Below are 26,071 nucleotides of genomic sequence, written 5' to 3'. Positions count from 1 at the left end.
GATTATGGTCTTGTTCTAAATTCAAATCAATCCAATATCACTTAGTAAAAGATACTGTGATCCACCACTTTTTTTCTGATTTTCTAGCGTTACTTGACTGTATTAATTTATTGCGAGCTCTTAAAATAGTTGAAGTACGCTAGAACTTAATAGGATATATACACAAGTAGTGCAAACGATCAAAAACATATTCAGCAGGTCGGCCATAATATCTATAGTAGCAGAAGGTCAATAGAACGAAAACCCACTAATGAATTCCTTCTATAATCGAAAGTATTGATACAACAATATCCTTTTGTGCGCTGGTGGCTACTAAAACGTCACATTTATAAAGGGAGTTTAGATTAAAAAAAATTAAGTGTCCCCTTGCTAAATGTTTAATTTTAGCTGGCTGCGTAGACGTTGTTCTTTTGTACACATTAATAAATGATCTTCCTTCCTCAATCAAGATCTTCACCATACGAACATAAAAGTATTTTTCAATATCCAGACTAGAGCAATTACTGCTTTTATGTTGGACATTTATCAATTTTAGAAATTCTTAGGAGATATATTCAGATGGCTTTGGTAATCAGAAAATTATGATCATTCCACACTTGTTGTAGTCTAAGAGTTTGTGATTCAAAGTATTACAATAAATTATCTTAATGTGAAAATAATGCTAATTTTCTTGATGTTTGGTTTCTTTTGATTGAATAAATTTTAAATAGAAATATATTTAGAAGTGATATATTTCTGTCTTAAATTCAATTAATGATTTTATCCTAGTCAATCATGTCTTTAAACATTCTCATGTACTAATTAAAATTCCTAGATCTATTATTCGCCACACAAGTTCAAATTCAAAATTGTGAAATTGCTCTCCATCACTTTTGTGAATGTGGATCTAAACATTGAACTTTTAAAACTCACATTTTAAATTGAACAATATTGCTACTTTTATATACTAGTAGTTGTGAGCTAACCTAGGACATATTTGTGTAAATTCTTGTATACTATTTTTGTATTTAAGGACAATCCATATCATTTTAAAATCATGTTAAAGAAGCACAGGCTCTAGAAGAGAGGAACATTGACATGAGAGCATCATCACAACATCATGAAGCATATTATTGACATTTTCATTGTGCATCATAATCCTCACTTCCCATTAAAGAAATCTCTCCATTTGCATTCCTCAAATAGCCCAACCTAATAAGAATTATATTTTTTTATGATGTTAAAATAGTTATGAATATTATTACTACTATTGTTAATCTTGAGGTTGAAGAATTTGATAATGAGGTTCAATTATATCATTAGGATTTTTTATTTACTCAACAAACTTTTACTCATAAGCTTACTACCATACAACTAATGTCCAAAATCTTGTACATTTTGATAAGTTTCTTGCTCCTAATCTCATGCATGATACATATTCCATGCCTACATAAATATATGTTGATCCTCCTCCTAGTTGTGTTTGTCTCTCCTCCTACACCCCCTTCATCCATACTAAATACAATGATTGTGCCCTACTTTTCATTTTGAGCTTTATACATTTACTCCTCCATTCCTTTCTATGAGTACTTCACCTATTTTTCATGTTACCCCTATTAGTCCTATGACTACTCATTCTCCTATAATTCTTTCTAAGATCTTTTCCCTAGAACCATTGTTACCACCCCTCACTCTATTGCTTTTTCCATTCCTTCATCCATTCTTTATTCCTTCCTATCATCCATACCTTATTTGAAAGATCCCTGATGGATCTCTTTTACTAATCTGCTGTAATTTTTATTATTTTAAATTGATTTTTCCTGCTTATTAATATTTTCTTTCAGAAATAGACAGAAGTTGCAGAAGGGTTGGATTCTTTTTGTATTTTGATGATTTTTCAACAAGTAAATAATGAAGTACAAGTACATGAACAAAGTACTGAAAATGAAGTTCATATACAGCCAAAACAAATTCAATTCAAGGCAGATTTCTGAATATAAAATCAAATATTTGACCAGATGAAGATTTCCAATAATTCCAGGAAGATTACAATCAGGAATAATTCCAACTTGAATGCTGAAAGAGTAACATAACCAGGAATGAAGCTACGGAAAGATTCCAGCCCTCCAAGTGTTGCACGTGGGAAGAAAAGTGGCTACCGGGAATAGTCGTACGGCTGCCAAGTACACCCAGCTGGTTAGAAACCCCAAACCCCATGCTGAACTCTGTCAGAATCACTGAACCTCCAAAAAGAATGTCGTACAATCTCCAAGATGCTAATAGCTGCAAGCAAATCCAAACCACTGTATTGGGGGCTACGTCCCAAACAGGCAAGGCATTGGGGTTGGCGTCCCAGATGCTGAAAAGCTCTTCCAGAGCCAAATCTCAAATCCAAGATGTAAAATGTGTGAAAGATAATAAGAATTAGGTCTCAAATTCCTTATAACACCTTCCCACTTAGCTCGAACCCTAAAAGTGACTCAATGGGGCGTTTAGGGTTAAAATGTTATATTTCTCATTTTAAGTTGCCAAGTGCATAGAAAATGACCTTTTTTCAAATATAAAGAAATCCGTTCACCGAAAGGATCTGAGTCAAAAGAGAAATATTTAGAAAAGTCCAAGACCTTTCCAACGAGCTATTACACCAAGGGATATGCATCCAGATGAGGCCAAAAACCCCTTATTACTCCAACATGGCTATAAACATAGCCTTATTTAAATAATAAACGCTAACTTAGGAAATATTAAAAATATAACTCAAATAGCTACAAAATGCTCAAATGACACCACAAACTAGAAAGTCAACCTACCACATGTCTGTGACTGAAGTTGGAAATCAAGGATCCACTGGCAGTCTCATCTCTAAAATCTGGGGATGCTCCTAGAAACTAGGAAACAAACCCAAATCCTCTGAAAGTGAACCCAAGGAATAATCTCAAGGAGACCCAACCCTGGGTATGGTCATAACCTCCTAAATAGTAGGGATATCCTCCATAAATGTAGGAACGGTCTCCTAAAAATAAGGAACTACTCCAAACTGATCAACTACTGCCAGAACACCAAGTCCCAGACACTGTATTACCACACTGAGTCTCTATCCATCGATGTCAGCCTACAAGACCCCATAATAAGCTGACTCACATGTCTCTGCTAGACAAAACTAAAGAGGGGACATGACATTATTCTATTCATTATTTGACTTCCCCCATGCCAAGAATGCCTATGCCTTGTCATCATTATTCATTTTAATCTACTTACTCCCCATCCTTTATGTCTCTTGTTTCTACTACTGCCATTCCTACCTCTTGATGTATGTATGCAAAAGATAGATAAGATGGAGTATAAAGTGGACAAGCTACTGATGATTTTATTGAAGGAAAGTATACATCAATCATATTTGAGATTATTGATAATCCTTTACCTAACGAGTTTCTAGCACCTTGATTTAAAATATACAATGGAAAAGGTGGTCCTAATACACATTTGAGATCCTTTAATATTGAATTTTTTATTATGTATATGGAGATAGGGTTTCTATTGAGTTGTTTCCCTTTATTTCAAATGATTATGTTATTTAGGGACTTTTCTCTTTACCTCATGATTCTATTCATTTCATTTCCAATTTACAAAAGCATTTAAAAATTATTATGGGATTAAAGACTACTATATTGTGTGTATTTGAGTGTGCCCAAGGATATAGTCAATGTATACATGATATGTAATTAGATTCTACTCCTATGTTCTAATTAACACAATCAAGTTCCTCAATGATGATCTACACTATATTTTTTTTAGGGATTATTTCCAACTATCAAGTTAACATGTATATGAATAGTTTTTCTTCATTTATTTACTATTGTGCTTATGTAAAAAATGTTAAATTGAGTTTGGTTTTCTCTAATGTGCTTGATGAGCTCTAGTTTTATCTCTTCCACCTAGTAGTGCATTATATCCAACTAGATAGATACCTAAGGTTTATATTGAGAGTGTGTTTTGAACCTTCTATAGGGTTAATGGGCACCATGGTCAAGGGTTTATGCCTTTAAAACATAAAGTGCAAAATTTGATACATAATAATATGATTCCTATAAAGGATTTTAAAATGGGGGTAATCCTTTAGTTGATCCCCAATGACTAGGATTTTAAAATGAATACTATTTTATTTATTCAACATGTTAATATCAATACATGTCATGTACATGATAATTTCTCTATAGCACATGCATATGTTCATAGATATTTTACGTTCCCATCTGTAACAAAATAATTAAGAAATTATGTTTAAATAAACTAGGCAAAAAAAGAAAAGATCTCCAAATTATCCATGTTATTGGACAACTGGGAGACATCATGCTAGGAAAGGTAATTGTTCCAAAATATACATACCTAGGAGAAACCATTGATTTTGTGACTAGAGAAATTGATAAATATTCAAGCACATTCAATCTACAACCTATCCCCATAGTACTCCAATTAGTATATAGTTTAATTGTCAAACTTGAAGGTGTCATTGAAGACCTAGTCATCACATTAGATTCTTGAGAAAACCCTATAGTTTTCATGGTTCTTTAGCCTAAGAAAAAATTAGGTGGATACCCACTTATTTTGGGTCATCCATGGCTAGTAACTGTAGATTATATTATAGGCTATAGGCCTAGAGAAATGATAATCTCTAATATAATGTGATAAAGAAACTAGTTTTGTATCCACCTACACAACCTTTCATTGAGATGAAACAACCAATCTGACCAAACCTTTGAGATAATGATTTAAATTCCTTACAAACGTTGAAAAATATCAATTATATAAATTGTCAGTTGAACACAAAAAAATGAATAGAATATATCTCCATGTTGCAAACTCGAAAAAATTATTTTCTTATTACTACCATTACATGAAAGGTCTAAATCCTAACTTATGCACCCATAGGTGATACATTAAGGAGGACTACGAACCAATCAGATAGCCCTAATGGATAATGAAATCTCTTGTCCAAGAAATAGTTAATACTGGTATAAAAGCTTTTAGGTGCTAGTTGAACATCTATCATATATTAGATAGTCAATGGGTTTCACCTGTAGTCATTGTCCCAAAGAAAGAAGGAAAATGATAAGTCTTTGTAAATTATACAGAACTGAATTCAACAAGAAGGAAATATTACAGTTCCCCCCTACCTTTTATAGACCAATTGTTGGATTCTTTAGCAAGTAAGAAATACTTCTTAGATGTATTTAGTGGTTACAACCATATCAATATTGCACTAGAGAAGACCAAGACAAAACAATATTTACTTGTCCATGGAGCACCTATGCTTATGATATCCTCCCATTTGGGCTCTGCAATGCTCTTGCTACATTTTAGAGGGTTGTAATAGGCATTTTTTTTTTTGGCTCATGATTGCATGGAAGTATACATAGATGATTTTAGTATTTACGAGAATATTTATGAGGAAGAACTGAACAACCTAGAGAAAGTATTGTAGTCGTGCCAAGACCATAACCTATCTCTTAGCAATGAAAAGTGTTACATGATGATGGAGGAAGGAGTAGTCCTGGGACAAGATATCTCACAACATGGTATTTAGATAAATTCTATTAAAGTTGAAGTAATCACAAACTTTCGAGTTCCACTAAAACAAAAAGATGTTAAGAGATTTCTAGGATACGTAAACCACTACAAATGATTTATCAATGATTTCAACAAAATTATAGCTCCCTTGTTTGTTCTATTGACCAAAGACTCTGGGTTTGACTAGCCAACAAAATGTCAAAGTCTTTTGGATCCTTAATGACTCTTCAAGAAAGGAACCAATGCTTAGAGGACCTAACTAGAATCTACCATTAAACATACATAATGATGCCTCCATTTTTTTTTGTTGAGGTAGTCCTAGGGAAAAAAGGAGTGGTGGAGTATGTAATATAACAAGTAAGAATCTTCAATCTTTAGAGATGAATTACACTATTACTAAGAAGAAAATGTTTATTGTCATCCATGCCATTAAGATCTATATAACGTGATATCCATTTTTTTTGCATACTAATTATGCAACCATCAAATATCTTATGAATAAACTCATTTTTAGTGATAGGTTAGTCAAATGGCTATTGCTCCTACAAAAATTTGATATAAAAATAGTAGATAAATCTAGGAAAATAAATATTGTTCTAGACTTTCTATCTAGATTGACTACCCTAACATCTTAAACTATCATAAATGACTCTTTTTTTATGGACATTTGTTTGCACTAATGGTACAAACATCATGATATACATATATTATTTATTATCTAGTTCAAGGGAAAACACCCCCTCATTTCCCACCAAGAGATAAGTGTTAAATGGTTGAAAGAAGTTTCCCTTTTTATGGATAATTGGTTATCTTTTTTACATTGGATATGATAATTTTATGGAAAGATATGTAAGAGAAGGTAAAGATTATGACATTTTGCATGCATGCCATGATGAACCTTGTGGAGAACATTTTGCATGCATGTCATGATGAACCTTGTGGAGAACATATTGTTATGAAAATAACTAATTTGAAATACTAAATATAGGTTATTACTAACCCATGCTACACAAAGATGCAATCAAGTATACTGGGTGGTGTCATATATGCCAGAGGATGGGTCATCCAACCTGCAGTGATGAGATGCCCTACAACCACAATTGGTTTTCTCATTTTTTGATAAATAGGCGCTTGATTTTATAGGGTCTATAGATCCTCCTTTGAACAAAAAGGAGTACATACTAGTCTACACTAATAACCTCACCAAGTGGATGGAAGTTTGTGTCATGAAGCATGTCAAGGATAACAAGGTTGTTGAGTTATTATATGAATACTTTTTTACCAAACATGGAGCCCCTAGAGAAATTATTATTGACTAGGGACCTCAGTTAACACCAATATTGATTTAGGAATTAGTAAATAAATTGAAAATTAGGCACAAGAAGTTTATCCCTTATTGTCCCCAATCTAATGGCTAGGTTGAAGTTGCTAACAAAGACATAGAGGTGATCCTAACTATGATAATTTTCCTGCACCGCAAGGACATAGTAGCTATACTTCCTAAAGTTTTCTGAGCCTACAAGATAACTTGGAAGACTGACAAAATTCATACCATATGAAATGGTGTATGTGATGAAGGTTATCTTTCCATTTGAATTTGAACAAAAAAATTGTGGATGTCACTTTAAATGGGGATGGACTTATCAATAGCTCAAAAGGAAATAACCATGTAGTTAAGTTCCTTTGATGAGATTCAAAGAGAAGAGCTCCAGCACATAGAGATAGTACAAATCAACGAATGAAGTAGCATGATCACTTCATCAAGACAAAATTGTTTTAAAAAGGTGACTAGGTTGTCCTTTATAGTTCTAGGTATAATGATCACAAGAGAAAGTTACAGACGAGATGGTTAGGTCCATATGAAGTTGATGAAGCACATCCAAATTGTGCAATTCAATTGACCATAATTTATCTAGTGTGATTCTCTTTGATGGTCAATTGTCATCAACTAAAGTTGTATCTAAAGTTGTTGAACAAAAAATATTTCATGGTATAATTTACATGAGCACCAATAACTAGGGAGCATTAAGCATCTAGACCTAAGAATAATTGCTTAAGCCTCAATGCCTTCTAGGTATGATTTCTAAACTTATCTCTCACGATAATAAAGTTCCTTAGTGTTGCCTTGCACACAGTTGGGACCATCAATTCTTGCCAAAATAAAAACAACACCAACCTTCATCATTGCTGTACATGCAACTATTGCCCACTATATTAATGGGACCTAAACATGTAGCCACAAGTTGAAGGACCTATGCAGCAATACAATCATACATACATTATAATGCTACCAACATCACCACTGATGTCACGTTTTTATTACTCTTGGACATATCATCCAAATAGTTCCATCTCATCCATGTACAACATATAAGTATTACAAGACACTCTTCCCATGGCCACAACTACTTCTTTGCATGATCAACAAACACTATATAAAGTTGCCACTCTACATCAAAGATCCATTCATGAAATAAATTATCAAAACTTGATCTTGATATGCCACTTCACATGTCGTGGCTTTAGTAAAATTCTTCTCAATTGCTACAAATGGTACATTGGTTCTACTCATAATGGTTCATAATTATTTCTCACATTTTTTATTCAATACTTAGTACACTATGTTTTATTTTTCCATTTCCTTTTTATTATGTACTTGGTTATTAATAGAACCCCCATCCCACAAACCTAACTTGTCCACCTAACATGTGAGGATACATGTCATCATTAAGCTGGGGGACAATCTAGATGAATAATTTTTAAAAATTTATTGCTAGCCATTATATCTCTGCCATAATATTACATATACTTCTCAATTTCATTTCCATACCAATTTTTATAATAATCGATAGTTATTCCTTTTTGCTCATAATTGAACCCGTAGCTAATCACACATAGTATCATTATTGTATATCATAAACGACTAAAAAATAAAATATGGTTTGCATTATTTTTCAAAACAAAGTGCAAAACAGTTAAAAAGATGAAATGAAGCAAATAGAACTAAAGAGCAACATAGGAAGAAAGCAAAATTAGAAGAAATAGTTCAATGAAGAGAGAAAAAGGAAGAATAATAAGGTTGACTGTGAAAAAAGAATGAGTGAACAAAATGGGTGGAGACCCTTTATAAGGAAAGATTCTATATACCATGCAATAGTCTGAAACAATCAAAGACTATAAGACACTTTTCTGTGATGCAAGGTGGCTCAACTACTTTCAATGCAATTAACAAGCTACAATGAAGAAGTAGCCCGAGAGTTTGCCCAAACATTAAAGGACAATGTAGCAATGGTAAAGGGAAGTTATGTGGATGTTACAATGGCAATCATTACCAAATTCATAGGAATATTGATTCAAGGTGAATCCTTTTTAAAACACCATGATGTAGTCTTTGCTCGAGTAGAGTTCACAAGACTAGGTGACCCATAGTTGGAATACTCTTTACAAGGCAGAAAAGACCTTTCCCTATCTTGGAGATGGGTATGTGATGCTACTTATGTCATCAACTATCTAACTTGTGAACGAAGGCTTTCACTATTATATTTGATTCATTTCAAGTTGCTCAACCACCCGAGGAATAGTCATCGTGTCAATGTTCTTGATTACCTTTGTTATATGCTATCTCACGTGGGCTTAGAATTTCAAAAAAAGGCAAGGTTTTTTCTTTATTCCACCACTATTTGATTCAATTGTTAGTTAAAAGAAGTTTGAATGTTCAGTTTCCCAAAATGTTATGGGATGAGTTCTTGGCAAGAAAGAAAGAGGGGTGAATGTTACACCCCATAGTCAATCAGTAGCATTCAAATAGATTGCTAAAATGAGTTTAATTGGGGTGAAGAAAAAGGATGGAGTGGATAGTAAACCCACAATCTCCTCTGCTCCTAAAGCCTCTGCATTTCATGCAACCTCTCCCACATGGGAAATAAACCCTAAACAAGAAGATTCTTCTACATGAGAATATTATTTTATACCTAGCACATTATAGTGGATGGTTATACTTGTAGTTGTAGTGGATAGTAATGACTTTTTATTTGAAACAAATAATTATTTATTTTATTTGTGTTTATGTTTTTTTATATAAAGTTCATAATTCTCAAGTATGGGTCTATCTTGATCAACATTTGCTCATTTTTTAGTTTACATGTCGATTACTTATTATGATGAGAGGCGTTATCGATCACATATTGATTGAAAAACATTCTCAATAAAAACAAAAGCTATTAAATTTGACATCCTTGCTGATTGTTATCCTCGTTGATTATAGAGATGCTACATTTAATGCTAGCAATTGAAATTAACACACTAGGGAATTTCATTTGATGTGCAAAATGTAATTTAAAAACAGATGGTTGAAGTTTTAATTGATAAGTTGCTGGCATTAACTGATCAAATTGGAATAGGCAAACATTTCAGGCAGTGCATTAGCATTACATTTTTGCACTTATATATTTCTTCTATAAATGCACAACCACTATTTGTTGTCTTTTCACAATCATCATATGAGTTTTCCATTTTTGGTATCTTGAATCTTCATCTGAAACTAAGCAAACATTTTCATCAATGGAAAAACAAATGGCTTCTCAAAAGGTTGTTGTAGTGGAGGCTAGCTAAGTTGGATTAACTCCGCGTAAGAGATAGGAACAACCTTCGCTAAATGTAGGATAAATAATATTTATAAAAGAGAAATAATATAATTACTTAGTGAAATCCAAAAAATCAATGCAAGAATGGCTTTACATATGATTTGTAGTAGTTTGATTTATTTTTTATTTAATAATAATATATAAGCAATACTTAACTTTAACAATTACTTACATGTGTTTATAGTTGAAAGAGATTTTTCTTGATATTTTTTATGAGTGAAAGATTGAGAGTCTTAAGAGAATATTAATGTTTATATGTTCATTCTCATTCTTATTTTATAGATTTTGATGAATAGCTTTAGTTCTTGTGTGAAGTGTGAAATCTTCTTGTTGAAAAAAGAGAAAGTTACTTTTGAATTAAAAGTGTTTATGTGAGAAAGATATAATTTTCCACAACATGATTCTTTGCAAATTCTACCATATATTGATGAGTAAGAATTGATTTTAAAAAAATTTAAAAAAATAATTAGTAGTCTTATTTTTTGTTTATTTATGTTTTTTTAGTTATTTTTAATAGTAAATTTAATGATTTTAATTATTTAAGAATGTTAAATATTCTAAAATTTGATGTCATATTTTAAAAAATATAGATATTTTAATTTACAATTTAAGAATAAATGTGTAATATCATCTATGCATGCTTCACTCATAATTAAGCGAGCATAAGAATAAATGTGTAATATCATCTATGCATACTTCACTCATAATTAAGCGAGCATAAAATCCTGTCAATCATGGCTTATAGGATCATTCTAAGCTGACATATATTCCACGAGGGCATTATGTCTGCAACTGGGAAAAACAGTATTTCTTATGCAATTTTGAAGCTTTTCTTCTCAACCGTTAAGATATGTCTTCCCAATTAGCCGTGAGTGGGGTGCTTTGGCTCATGACGCTTGTTGAGGACTGTTCCTGAACGTGGAAATTGCCAGCAGCCAGGTCCCAAGTTTGTAACTGAGTAAGATATCCCGGTCCAGACTGCGGAGCAGGTGTTGCCATACTTCCTTCCATCATTTCAACAACTGCTGTCATACTAGGTCTTGCATTGGGATTATCATGAGTGCACAAGAGACCAATGTGAATCATCCTTATCACTTCTTCTTCATTGAATCCTGATTGCACCAGGTTCACATCTACTAAGTCTAGTACCCTGTTTTGCTCATATAAATGCCAAGACTGCACCAAGCCAGATTATCACATTAATTAGATTACAATAAATTGCATTGTATTATAACAAAATATGATTTGATTATTGAGGGTTACCCATTCAAGAAGATAAGCCCTTTCTTCCTCCAAGGTCATGTCCGTGTGTTTTCTACCACTGACAACTTCAAGCACGACTACTCCAAAGCTGTAAACATCTGACTTGTCTGAGAGATGCCCTTTTAAAGCATACTCTGGAGCCAGATACCCACTGAAGATTTGAGGTGATAAATGATCTTTAGCACTATGAAAATATATTATGCAGTAGAAAGAATAATGAAAATACTTGATGGTTTCGTAACTTACAGGGTTCCAGCAATCCTTGTGCTGACATGAGTACCTTCCTCCTCAAATAGTCTGGCCAGCCCAAAATCTGCTATTTTGGGGTTTAGGTTTTTATCAAGAAGAATGTTTGTAGGTTTAATGTCCCTATGCACAATTTTCATGACTGACTCCTGATGAAGATATGCAAGCCCACGGGAAACTCCTAGGCAAATTCTATACCGAGTAGACCAATCTAGCTCAACTCTAGCCTCATCAGTACCTGAGTATTAGAATAAAAATCATGAAGCAAACTCAGATTGTCATTTGTTATGCCACAACTCCAAAGCGAATGAGCAATGATTTTTCCTCACAATGCAACCAATTAAAGATAATGGATGGCTTTACCAAATAAAGCTTCAGCAAGATTGCCATTTTCAATGTATTCGTATACCAAGAGAAGCTCGCCCCCTTCTACACAACAACCATAAAGTTTAACAAGATTTGGATGTTTCACTGCAGAGATTGTGGTTACTTCGTTTAGAAACTCCTGATTCCCTTGTCTGGACAGGGATGATAACTGCTTTATTGCCACCTTCGTTCCACCTGGTAGTGCACCCTGCCCAATAAAAGTCTTCTGTTACAGCACTTGTGTAATAAGTATTTGATGACTGCCTGATATTCAATACTGTAACTCCATCTTGCATGTTTTTATCCATGCTATGGTACTTGTTTGCACATGATAAGCTCGGGTAAATGTTAGGGTGCATGTAAATGTACCTTGTAAACTGCGCCAAACCCACCCTCTCCTATCTTATTTTTGGGATCAAAATTTTTTGTTGCACTTTTAATCACCCTTAAGCTGAAAGAATTTCCCTTCATTTTCTTCAATTCTGGCAACTCTCCAACCATATACAGGAAGTATTCAAAAAATGATTTGATACATTTGAAACATAAACAGAATAAGATAGTATCAGTTTTGAAAAATCAACCATACCTTTGTCCCTAGTGACAAAGTAAAATATGCTGTCCCACTTTTTTGTCTTCTTTATAAATATTAGAGACAATATCAGCAAAAGACCCAAAGTCACAGTTACTGCCGGAATTATTATAACTAGCTTAATAGGTTTTTTGTTCTTGGGAATACGTGGTACGAAATCTGCCCAAAAGAAAATTCAATTGAATCAGATAAGTTGAAGTAGGCACAAAGAATCGATCATTTATAATGCCATAATTTATGCTATGTGCTAAATGATTACAAAAAAATCAAGTTATTCCTCACTCCAGACAATTGTAAGGCAACAAGGGATAGTCACATAAAGATTAACTCACCAGGAGCAACTATAATAGCTGACACCAAAGGTCCATATGTTCCTTCTCTTGGCTCACAACATGTCCCTTTACCGGCCCAAAAGAAATGAATCTCTATGATGTTTTTTGTAACATTTGTTTTGTAGTTCTTAACAACCACCAAATTTTTCCCTCCAGCAGCCTCCTTTATATTGAAATCTTTCATCACTTCAATTCCCTGTATATGTTTTGATCAATTTGACGAAACATACTGATCAGTGATAAAAATAAAAAGGTGACCTCTTTGATATATTCAAAGTCTAGTATGCTTTATCTAGTCATTTTGGTACAAAGAAAAATTAGGTTGCAGTCTTGATGCAGATAAGTAAAACCCAGAAAAACTGGTAAAGCCTAAATGATGTACCTGAATATAGATATCAAAGATCCTTACTCCTTTCGAGGTTTTGGTATCGACAAATTGTATCTCTGCAAAGTGGACCTCTACACTGTATGGTCCATTTTGAAGGCCTAGGCCATAGTACCTCAGAGAGATTGTAGCAGTACGCGCTGTCATATATAGTTGTTGATCAATGCCGGAGGTGATCATGGTGTTATTATGTGGATGAATTGTAGAGTTGAATGTAATGTTATTGTTGACCAAGTATAGAGTCTTCATCTGAGGCTCAGCTATGTACTGAGTTGTAAAATATTCAAGATAATATCCTATATTACTGACTCCCCAGTTTTTGCTGGAACTAAGATGAAATGGTGAGATACCCAGTTCATTATCCTCATCAAAAACAAGGCTTCGGGCCGGATTTTCTAATTTTGATCCACCACAATCAATAGCCAAAGGATACTCTGCTCAGAAAAGAATTCAGTATTACATCTATAGAAAAATAATACAACGAAATGTCTAAAAGCTGAGAATTTAGATGTTTAGACAGTTAAGATTACATCAGAACCACACTAATGCTTGATTATAAATTAATATATGCTTCAAAAAAAATGCATCATTATTGACACAGGAAAATATGTCGTCCCTCTTCCACCTTTATGCTGTTTTTAACAGTTTGCAATTTCCTTTACAAACATCAAGACAACATATCTTCTGGTTAGGTTTAACTAGACTTGATTGACCCTCTGATAAACTAATACATAGAACTCCAATGTTGGATTATTTGAAAGTTATTTTTTGAGATTTTTATATCTTAATGTGGCATTTGCCTATAATCTCATATTTGTCTCACTCGTATGTTCCAAGTATCTTGAAACCTATGGTCATCCATCCATATTTCACATCAAGCTTCCCAACTTGAATGCTAAATCAGCATACTGAAACCAGTCTTGAGGTAAAAGTTTGTTTAAGGATAGAAGGAAGAAGCATCTGAGACATCATCTCATATATAATATGGATTTGGCTGTCATCCTGAATTTCTTTTCTGCCTTTTACTATGCAACAAAATGTTGTTTAATTTTTGTAGATGGTATTCCTTAGATGGGAGCTTCTGTCCCTCATTAATTAGAGAGTTTTGTGACAGCAGTTTCTTCTGGAATCCTGTCCAATCCTTACTGGAAATTGCAAGCTCATAGTACCTTTTCTCCCACTAGTAATGATCTTCTAGGTACGCTTAATGCTTGTACAGTCTGCTAACTATGAAGCTAATATATATGCAAATGAGTAGTCTGCCATTTCACATCATTCATTGCAAGCTATTTGAGAGAGCAAAAGTAGTAACAGATAATGGTGCAACAATAAGAACATGAAAAGAGGTACTGAAGGGATGAACTCTACAAGAAGAAGACCCTATACGGACTTTACTTTTGATCAAAGTAGTTGATTTTCCATAGGCTTTTCCAAGTCTAGAACTAGTGGAGCACTGTGCTAAAATTCTTAATGTGGAAAAGGGATGTTTATCAATTGTTCGAGTCCATAATCTGAAATCATGCCATTGACGATTTATTTAAGCTGCCTCCCAGGGACAGTTCTAAGTAGGGATGTTAATTTGAAACAGATCAGTCACATTGATTAACACATTATTGTTTGCATATCTATGTTTGTGGAATCTCACTAAGAGACTTTAGTGTTTATCAAAGTAGTTGATTTTCCATGGGATTTTCCAAGTCTAGAACTAGTGGAGCACTGTGCTAAAATTCTTAATGTGGAAAAGGATATTAATCATTTGTTTGAGTCCATAATCCGAAATCATGCCATTGATGATTTATTCAAGCTGCCTCCCAAGGGTTAAACTGAAACAGGTCAGTCGCATTGGTTAACACATAATTGTTTGTCTATCTATGTTCATGGAATATCGCTAAGAGGTCTGTATAAATCTTATGACACCTAAACTACATGTATATGCTTACTCCAAGATAAGGAAATGAGCATGAAAAATATGTACAGCTGACTAGAACAAATGGGAGAAGGATGAGGAATGCTTGAATTGGAATTTTTGAACCCCATGAAACTAATCTGCACCTTTTTTTTAAATAAACATAATAATGTATTTGTGGTGGCTCAAACCCAGCATACATGCATCCATGATGGATTTAGTCATGACCTCATTCATCCTTGCAATAGCCAACAGCTAGAGATGGTTTTAGGGTAACACGAACCCTCATCGAGGATACATCCATGCATTTCTGTAATTATCTTGAATAAAACAGAAAGACCATATTCTGGGTTCTGGCTATTGGATACATCTATTGCAACATTTTTTCGCTAAGAAATCTTGGAGGAAGCTGAATCATCATCTTGAATTGACTTCTTAATTGCAGAATGAATAGGAGGCGATTTTGCAAAAAGCTGAGTGAACTGAATGCAAAAGAGGAAAGATAATTTGTTGAACAATCCAGTGGCCTTGTTATCTTGTAATCTAGCATTTTTTTGGTGATAGTGAAATGAGAGACAACCATTGTTTGCTGGAGTTTTTGCGTTTGAATTGTGTATGTTTTGTTATGCTCTTCTTTTCCATGCCTCATGTTTGATTCCTCATTTCATCATTAAAAATCTGCAGTGGAGACAACTCGATGAATACTTTTTTATGTTTTAATATTTAACTAAAATACTTAAAATTCTACAAATAACATATTGAAACAACAGTTAAGAATCTGCATATAAACTATGTTACCCCGAGTTTCCAGGATGGGGACAGCAGGGGACAGCGGGATGAGTTTCTGGGATGACAAATTTTTTTGCCAATTTTGGGGACGGTAGGGGGAGGGATGCTATCTAAAATATAGGGAAAATTTAAAATATTAGGGAAATTTAAATGTTCTCATGAAGCATGTATATATACATTATATTCATATGAAAACATGGATAAAGTGTGTATATGTACATTATAGAACCTTAACATGCCACATTTGTGTTCAGAATTCAATGTCAATACTCAATATACATTCACAATTCAGAATTCATTGTCAATACTCAATACGCATTCATAATTGAAAATTCATTGTCAATATGCCAGCACTTGTTTGCATGTAGTTCATTGTTTCTTTCTGGTTGGAGGATATTTTGATAGTATTCCATTACTATTATGACCTACAACCACTTCTTTATGCACTACCAAGTTTTGGGTGTTTGTGAAACTCATTACCAAGCTATTATTCATATTTTAGAGTGCTTTTGGCTAAGTTCTAAGTGTTTGTGAAATTTATTACTAGGCTGCTGCTCATTATTCTAAATGCTTTTGGAAGTGATTCAGACATGTTTACCCGTCATATTAGTGAAAATCCAGTTTTACAAACCTATAATAAAATAAAATAAAAAAATTTATAGAGCATTTGAGTCTTTTTTTTAAAATTTGCTAGGAAAAGGGGGACGTCTGGCCATCCCTGGGATAGTTAGGGGATATCACAGACATCCCCAACCATATTGGGGATGAGGGGACATCCCCTTTGAGAATCACTGTCCTCCCCAAGTTTCCGAGACATTTCCCTGAATTTTTGCAATTTTGGGGATTGGGGGGGGGGTTGAGATGTCCCCCGGCTGTCCCCACATCCTCGAGACGGGGATGGGGGATTTAGGCTCGGGACACGTCCCCGAGTAACATAGCATAATAATAATTATCGTCAATAATTGACTAGATCAAATCAATATCAAAGAATTACATATTGGTATAACTAAGCTAATTATGATATATATTGGCATCAAAGCTTTTCTAGTCTACAGTTTGCATTTAGTGCCGTTGAAGGCAACTTAGCAATAGGACATTTCCTTAAGCAAGGGGAACCATTGATTATAATCATAAAATATGACAGAAATTTTAAAATGATAAATAAATGACAAAAATTTCAAAACGATAAAATATGGATAAATGAACTAAGGAATTTCTTCCTCTGATAATAATGCATATCTTAGAGAGGTTTAGCTTCAGATACAACAAGCCATGCATAATCCCTTTACATACTAATTAGCATGAAAGAAAACCGAAAAAAAATATAGCAATATATGTAGCAAAAATAATGATTCCATGTCTATAAAACAAACAAGATGCTACAACTAATAGAATACCATCTTGGATTCAGCCTTAAAGTGAATTTTTCCATGCAAAAAATAATATAACCAACAAGTGTACCACCGTTAGTCATTATTGCAATCATTTATTCCTTCGCTCCTACTATAGAAACCTTGTCACAAAAGGACATTGAGCAATAACCTCATGATAAATATTTCTAGCCCTTGGCTAAAAATTTTGCACTCAAAACATAAGGCCTAGCTATAAATAAGAAAAGTTTCTAAGTTCTACAAACATTCATCTCAATGGACCAACCTAGCCTAGAGAAAAAAAATTAAAGCAAAAAACCACCTTACACTAAAATAAGAACAACAGTTCCTCTCATGATTTAGAACCCAATCTAAACATAAGAAAAGCAAACAGTGTGCTCTCAATATCTACAACTTGCAAATCTGAGGTAACATACTTAAAAACCACCACATCTTAACACAATCTCTTAAGCCAAATGATCTCTTTACAAGAATGAGTAGATACATTTGCAAGTCAGCCTCTTAAGTTTAAAGATCATGAAACCTTCTCTTAAGACAAATGGTCTCATTAAAAAGATTTTAATTGGTGAATCTTCTATTATAGGCATCTCCTACCCAATTTGAATCCATGGAACGCTGGTCCCCTATAAAATCACCACGATAAAAAATAGCGTACTTGGAGGCACCCCACAAATATCTGATGGTCTTTTTAATTACATATCAATTATCTCATCCACAATTGGCCATGAGTCAACTAAGACCTCCCACTGCAATGTCTAATTTTTATAGACCATAGCATGCATCAAACTCCCAACACTAGCATAACACACTTAGCTCTGTCCTCCATCTCACTAGGAATAGATGGACATTGTTTTACAAATAATTTAGCCCTCATTGAAATATAAATACTCAATAGTTTGCCAATCAACATGTTAAATCTCTTCAACATAGCATTTACATACTCTATCCCACCAAAGATTTATGTTTGTTTCATCACTTCTAATTTCCATACCTAAGATATATTTGTGAATCCCTAAGTTCTTCATGCCAAATTGTGCTAAAATATAATGTTTCAAATCATAAATCACATTCTTACTATTACCAAAAAATGGCATATTATCCACATAAAATGTGATAATAAGGAATCAATCACCATCCATTTTATGATAAAAGCAATGATCTAATTTGAATCTCGAAAATTCCGAGCTCAACACAAATGAATCAAATTTACGGTACCACATCCTAGGAAATTATTTGATAATATACAAATAGTTTTTTAATCTACAGATCAACATTTCTTTATCTCTCTCCTTGTAGCGCTCAGGATATGTCATGTAGATCTCTTTCTCCAAGTCACCATGGAAGGATGTTGTCTTCACATCCATTTGTTCTATCTCTAGATCAAAAGTTGTAGCTATAGATAACAAAAAAATTAATAGTTGTCAACTTAACAATTGTTGCCGGGAATAATCATTATGTTATGTTGTTATATTATGTTTATGTTGTCGTCGGTAATAATGAGTTACGGCGGTCAGTTAGTTAGCCGACGGGTAGGTAGTTGGAGTCGCGACGGTTGTGTCGCACCCCTTCGGGTATTATATATTGTGTACCTTTTCTTCGAAGTATGATCATGTTAGTCGTGTCAGATGTAATGTTATAAGCACTTATTGTACATGGACTGTGGAATTAATATAGAGGCTGGTTATTTAATATATTTCCATTATGTTTTGTGCATTTACTTTCTGCATTTAACCGTTTACTCGAGAGGGCAAACATTTGGCGCCGCTGCCTAGACGAACTCGGGAACGGAAGACACGGATGGCGCACAGACACAATGGGCCTACCCGTTGGTGAAGTAAACCCGGAGGCCGACGACGCGTGGACAGAACTTTACACAGGAGAAGACAGGGCAACGCGAGAATTTTCAATTTTGCTCCAGGTAGCCATTCAGACATATGTTCGACGAGAAGCGGCGGAGGCAGAAATCCCACCAAGTGTCGTGTGGACAGTGCTGGAGGTTAGCCCGGCAGTAAACCGGTTAATGAACCACCTCCCCCGGCTGCTTGCACAAGCATTGCTGGCACAGCAGGCCCACCTGGAGGAGATTGCCCAGGAATAGCGACGACAACAAATCCTGCAATGCTACGAAGAGAACAGCCGACGGGAAATGGAAAGAGATGGCGCCAGGCCAGGAGGAAATTGAACCTTAGTGACGAATGGGAAGTGGCACAAACCGCTTTGAATCTCAGACAGCAGATAGAACGAAGGCGTAGGCTAAGGCAGCTTGCCGAGGGACGACCGGCCGAGGGGTTGCCCGAAGGGAACCCAGGAGGTGTCACGGAGGTTGCGGAGGCAGAGATAGACGGAGAGAACTACACTGTCTACACTGTTGTAGGGCTGCCAGAAGGAGTCACGGAGGGTGCCGAAGGAGAACTCTACAGTTCGCCAGAATACCACCGTAGGGTAAGAAGCCGCGAAGAGTAGGTGGAACAAACAAGGCGAAGTCTAAACCTGATCGACGCTACCAGAGACTTGCTAAAGAATTTGTCCATTTCAGAGGACAACCGGAGGGAGACAATGGAAGGTGACGGTACGACCGAAGGTGCCGAGGGAGCACAAGGGTATCGTACGGGAGGCAATTTGTTTGGTTCGGTGTCAGCAACTTTTTTCGGAGGACCCACGAGTGGAGGTTTAGTTGCAGGAGGCGGAGGATCGCCAGGTACAAGCACACAAGGAATTAGAGGAGCGAGACCCAATGGTGGGATGGCGAATAAACAAAAATTGCCAAAGTTCACAGGGGAGGGCAAGGAAGACCCCTTACGGCATTGTCGTACATGTGAAACCATTTGGTCCGCCAACGGAGTAACAGACCAGGATGACTGGGTACAGCAGTTCCCAGCCACGTTACGAGGAGTTGCCATAGATTGGTACTTCGATGTAGATAAGCAAAAAGTGGCCACATGGGCTACCCTACAGAAGGAGTTCACGGAGGAGTTTCGGTTGCTCCGTGATGACAACGAAATTGTAACAGAGATATACAGTACCAAGCAAGGTACTAAGGAGACAATACGGGCATACAGTCGGAGGCTAAAAGAACTCTTGGGTAAAATGGAGAGCCAGCCGGCTGAGGGCTTAAAAAAACGATGGTTTGTGGAAGGATTGAAATCCTCCCTACGGAAAAAAATGAAGATTGTACCCCCGACGTCATATGACGACACCTATAACAGGGCAATGGATCTAGAAAGCGAATACAAAACATCAAGGAAGAACAAAAGTAATAGATATTCATCTGACGATGATGAAGATTCTGACGGAGAGAGCAGTAGCAGTAGCGAATCGGGTAAAAAGGTACACGCGCTCCAGAAGGACATGGAACGAATGCTGAGAGAATTCAAGGCCATGAAAGGGAGTACAAGTAAGACGGAAGAAACTGAAGTGTGGTGTACAGACTGCAGGAGTGTCGGACACACAAAGGGGACTTGCCCGAAGAAGGCATTCTGTGAGATTTGCCAAATGATGGGACACTCCACCAAGGAGTGCCCATACAATATGAAAACCCGAAGCACGAACCAGGTGTTGTTCATGGAGCAGGCCACAACATCCGCACCAGCGGGTACGGGCCAGCAGACTAACACAACGGCATCATCTGGAGGATACCGGGATAATAGACGCGGCGGCAGCGGAAGAAACAATAACAATAACAACAACAAAAACCGGATCCAGTACGATGCCAAGGGTCGGCCGATGATTCAATGTAGGGCCTGCAATCAGTGGGGGCACTTCGCCCGTGATTGCACGAAGGAAGCCACCCCTCAGCACCTCTGCCGTTGGTGTGGGCCAGGCAACCATGAGGACGCAAATTGCCCGCAGGCAGGGGTTAATCTCCTCAACATTGAGAAGGCTGAGAAGACTGGTGAGAAAGAAGTACTGGCGATCACCCGCGCCCAGACGAAAAAAGCCACTTATCCCGACCCCCGTATGGAGAAGGAGAGATTACGGGAGGCAAAGGCCAATATTGAACGTGAGATGACGACCGAACGACGGGACAACAAGGTGGCGAGTACATCATTCCGTACGGAAGCGGAAAATAACATCATTGGGCAAATATTGCAGATGGAGGTGCCGATAAAGGTAAAAGACCTTCTAGACTCTATGCCACAATTGAGGACTGCCATCCTCACCAATGTGCAAAGCACCGCGGCATCGAGTGCACCACAGGTACGAGTTCCCGCCACCGCATCGTCGAGTGCACCACAGGTACAGGTTCCCGCCACCGCATCGTCGAGTGCACCACAGGTACGGGTTCCCGCCACGGCATCGTCGAGTGCACCACAGGTACGGGTTCCCGCCACAGCATCGTCGAGTACACCACAGGTATGGGTTTCCGTCAGCCCTTCGACTGACCCGATGTTACTAGCCGTGAGCAGCGGTAGACACCCAGCTGTGGTAGAAATGGGTATTCGTGGGACCATTCTGAAGGACACCATTGTGGACGGAGGATCTGGTGTGAATGTACTACCAGAAGAAACATGGAAGCGGCTGGGGAAGCCCACCCTGTGGCCACCCACATTCAACCTGGTGGGAGCGGACCAACACGACATTAAGCCACTCGGCCTGTTGATGGCCCAGCAAGTGACGATTGGTACGCAACCATTCTTGTTAGATTTCGTGGTTATTCCCTCGAAGAAGAAAGGCTATGACGCCATCCTGGGGAGAGCGTGGTTGATCAATGCGAGGGTAAACCACAACTGGAAGAAAAATACACTTTCCATGGAGAAGGAAGGGCGGAAATATACCATTGACCTACACACCCAAGATGTTGGCGAAGAGCTCGCCTCTTCAGACTCGGACTCAGAGGACTCTAATAAAGGGGAAGGGGGTCCCGATGAAAGCAAGGGCAAGAACGCGATGGAGCCGAACAGTGAAGGGGTGCTCGAATTGGAGGGATGTTCTGAAGATGAGGTATGCTCACTTAACGGGCTCTTCCACTGGCAAATGGAGGATTACGAAATGTTCCAAAGCTAGAGGCTTGAAGTAGAGGAACCAGAGCAACCAACAGAGGTGTACCTACCGGAATACAGAGAATATTGGAAGGGAGACGCCCCAAACCCTGGCGACGTAAATAATCCGAAGAGTGTCGGCAACGATTGGAACCCTGTGTGGAAGGCCGCAGCCTTCAAAATCTTTATTATCCTTCTTCTTCTTATGTACGGGAAGGAGACCGTGGTCCCTGTAGAAATTGTGGTTCCAGGTCTTTGGATGGCCATTGAAAATAGATTGGCCACCAACGGGTACAAATTGAAACCCTACCACACGAAGTGCACAGGGGACCCGAGAGGCCGGACAGACACCCGAGAGCCTGGAGGGGGACCCGAGAGGATGGAAGGGGACTCGAGAGGCCAAGCAGGCGACTCAAGAGGCACAGGACCACAGCAGGCGACTCTTGGGCAAGGAAAACGGAGAAGGATGAAGGGCGATCCTAGAGACGAGGGACCCAAGCCGAAGACTCTCTAGACAATTTCAAAAATAAAAAATAAAAAATAAAAAGTGAAAAAAAAACACCACCGTACGGGGCCGTACGGCAGATGACCGTACGGTTGGAAGAAAGAAAGAAAGAAACGTACGGTCGTATGATAGGCGACCGTACGATCAAAAATTTATTAAAAAAAAAAAATTGAAAAAATCGCACAGTCGTACGACAGCGACCGTACGGTCAAAAAAAAAAAAAGAAAGAAAGAAAGAAAAAGGGAAAATGGCCACCATACGGTGGGACCAAGGTGACACCACCGTGCGGTGGACGGTGACACCACCTTGCGGTGGAACCACCGACGATGGCACCACCGTGCGGTGGAACCACCGACGGTGACACCATCGTGCGGCGGTCACACCGTGCGGTGGGAGCCACCGAAAGTTGTTGCCGAGACATGAACCCACCACCGCACACCGCACAACACCGAACATTGCCGCACAGCAAGGGATAAAGGAGGAGGAAGACGCACCACACGGCCCGACCACGCACCGCACAGCCCGATCAACTACGCACAGCAAGGGTTACGCACACCAACGCGCAGCAGCCGCAAAAGGAAAAAGAAAAAAAGAGACCAAGCCCGCACAATCCACACAGCCACGTAAGGGCCAAACGACCGCCACAGGTAGACCAAGCAGCCGCATGATTGGAGGTGCCAGTGCTATTGTTGACCGGAGGTGTGTCCGTACGATAAGAAGGGTGTCGACCGCACGATTGGAGGTGCTAGTGCTGTTGTTGACCGTACAGGGAGGTTGTATGGTCGGGGTGCCATCGGGGACATTACAGTGCCTTAAAAAAAAAAAAAAACGACAACGACGGATTGAAAAATGATTCGATGACATCTGGAGCCTAGACACTGAAAATATTGGAGTGTGGAAGAAGGGTTTTGACATCATAAAATATCACAGAAATGATGCGCGCCATGGACTTTCGTGGGGTTCTGAAGGTTGTAAATTGGTGTTGAAGGCGAGGGCGCTGCCCCTCGACCCCGCCCTGTACTGCTCCCTGGGGCGCTGCCCCAGGACCCCATGGGGGCGCTGCCCCTCGACCTCGCTGCGCCCCAGACCCCGCTGGGGGCATTGCCCCCAGACCCCCAGTTTATTTTGAGCTACAGAAGACCACAGGAAGTGTTGTGGTTGTCCGTATTGTGAGAAAGAAGCCTACAGCTAAGCATTGGCGGGGAAGCCATAAGTCGTAGAGGGAGACGGATTTGGAGGTTGGGAACAAACAGAGTTTGAGGGAAGGCATTGCAGGTCCGCGCAGTTGTATGACATCAGGGAGTTATTTAGTTCAGTTTTTAGCCTTTGGGGAGTGTGATGGAGGATTTGAGGTGTCTCCTAGCATTTGTGCCAGCGGATTGTGGCCACCTCCAGGCAGGATAGGTACGCTTTGAGGAACTCGGAGTATGTCTCGGCTGGACGTGAGGTTGCCTTGGTGGATGCACAGAGGGCTCGGGAGGAGCTGACCACCAGGTTGGAGGCAATAGTCGCGTGAGACTTAGTTCAGCGTACCCAGGAGTTGGATGCCGGGAGAGCAGCACGGGTGCCTATCGAGGACAAATTGGTTAGGGAGACAGTATCATTTGAGTAGCAGTTGGTGGCAGCTGAGACTGAAAAACGTGTTTTGCAGACAAGTTTGGGTTAGGCACAGGAGGACTATGATGGCAAAGGAAGCAATATTGGTGAATTCTGCACTTGAGCATCGGATGGTAGCAAAAAACGGTTTTCAGGCGAGGACGCAACAAGTGTATAAGATCCGGGCCCGACTGGCATCAGTAGCTCCTGCCGTTCATCTCTATTTTGTATTAAGTTGTCGGAGTCGACTTCTTTTCTTGGGGGGGATGATGCTGCCGGGAATAATCATTATGTTATGTTGTTATATTATGTTTATGTTGTCGTCGGTAATAATGAGTTACGGCGGTCAATTAGTTAGCCGACGGGTAGGTAGTTGGAGTCGCGACGGTTGTGTCGCACCCCTTCGGGTATTATATATTGTGTACCTTTTCTTCGAAGTATGATCATGTTAGTCGTGTCAGATGTAATGTTATAAGCACTTATTGTACATGGACTGTGGAATTAATATAGAGGCTGGTTATTTAATATATTTCCATTATGTTCTGTGCATTTACTTTCTGCATTTAACCGTTTACCCGAGAGGGCAAACAACAACTAGGGAAAAAATTTCAACAAAGTCTATTCCCTCAACCTAGGCATATCCTTTTGCAACCAAAATCTATACCACCATCTAAACCAATCATCTTTTTTAATGCTCATTTTCATCTTGTAGAATTTCTTTTTTCTAGCATCAATACCAAGTCCCATGTGTCTTTCTTTTCTAACATAGCCATCTCATCCATAGCTTCCCTCCAAGTCTCAAAATCATCCATATTCCTCACCTCCTTAGTTTTAGGCTCATCAGTATTACTGTATTAGTAATCAAGGATAAAATACATCTCTAATTGAGACAAGTGTTAAGGTGGTGGTTTTACCTCCTCTTCTAACTATCTAAGCTCTCCTTGTTGGCATTATGCTGGATTTGGTACAGTGTTGTCATGGATGTCAACACTGTATACCGATTGGAGACTATCGCGGTTGGATCTATCCCGATTAGTCTTGGTGATCATTTTTGGTTTTGGCTGTTAATCTGATCTGGTATGATCAGATCTTTGGAATCGGTTTTGGATGCTTATTCTGATGGTTATATGCTTGCTATATTCTGGTGGTTTCATGATTTGGCTATCGCTTTTGGTATTTCCGGTTACCGGCTTGTTCTTGGCTTTCTCAGCTAGCTTTTAGCTTTACCAGCTTCTGGCATTCCTGATTAGCTTTACCAGTATGCTATTTTGGTGACTTGGTCAGTGGATTTTGGGTCTGGCTTATGGAATCGATTTCTATCATGTTGTTGGTGCTTCTTGATCATATCCCGAGTGTTTGGTGACTTTGCATTGGATGGCATGCTGTTATGGTGGTCCTATTTGGATCTGGTTAAACTTTCACTTAGGGTTTCTACCGGCAAGTGAAGCGTGTTGGATTTTGATCTTAGCGGAATCCCCAGCGGATATAATTGTTTGGTTACTTGTTTTAGGCCCATGCTATGTAATGTAAATCA

The 26,071-nt window shown here is 38.0% G+C and overlaps 1 protein-coding gene across 3 annotated transcripts in view; it reads right to left on the bottom strand.

The window, feature by feature from the left end:
* Nucleotides 1-10,769: 10,769 nt before the first annotated feature.
* The window catches only part of LOC131035006 (probable LRR receptor-like serine/threonine-protein kinase At1g56140), a 105,786-nt gene continuing 90,484 nt past the window's right edge, over nt 10,770-26,071 (bottom strand). For 2 of the 3 annotated variants that reach the window (XM_057966650.2, XM_057966644.2), the window contains 8 exons: nt 13,369-13,805; nt 12,987-13,182; nt 12,652-12,813; nt 12,435-12,547; nt 12,063-12,273; nt 11,700-11,937; nt 11,454-11,604; nt 10,770-11,366 (listed from right to left, as the gene is read on the bottom strand). In XM_057966650.2, the coding sequence (XP_057822633.2) occupies nt 11,034-11,366; nt 11,454-11,604; nt 11,700-11,937; nt 12,063-12,273; nt 12,435-12,547; nt 12,652-12,813; nt 12,987-13,182; nt 13,369-13,805 (1,841 nt within the window). In that variant the 3' untranslated portion in view covers nt 10,770-11,033. The remainder of the gene's footprint in view (nt 11,367-11,453; nt 11,605-11,699; nt 11,938-12,062; nt 12,274-12,434; nt 12,548-12,651; nt 12,814-12,986; nt 13,183-13,368; nt 13,806-26,071) is intronic. The other variant, XR_009372624.1, reaches the window with a different exon arrangement.

Source organism: Cryptomeria japonica, chromosome 5 (assembly GCF_030272615.1).
Source record: "Cryptomeria japonica chromosome 5, Sugi_1.0, whole genome shotgun sequence".
Lineage (NCBI taxonomy): Eukaryota > Viridiplantae > Streptophyta > Pinopsida > Cupressales > Cupressaceae > Cryptomeria > Cryptomeria japonica.
Note: the sequence above shows the minus strand (reverse complement) of the source record. Positions and strands in the feature narration are given on the sequence as shown.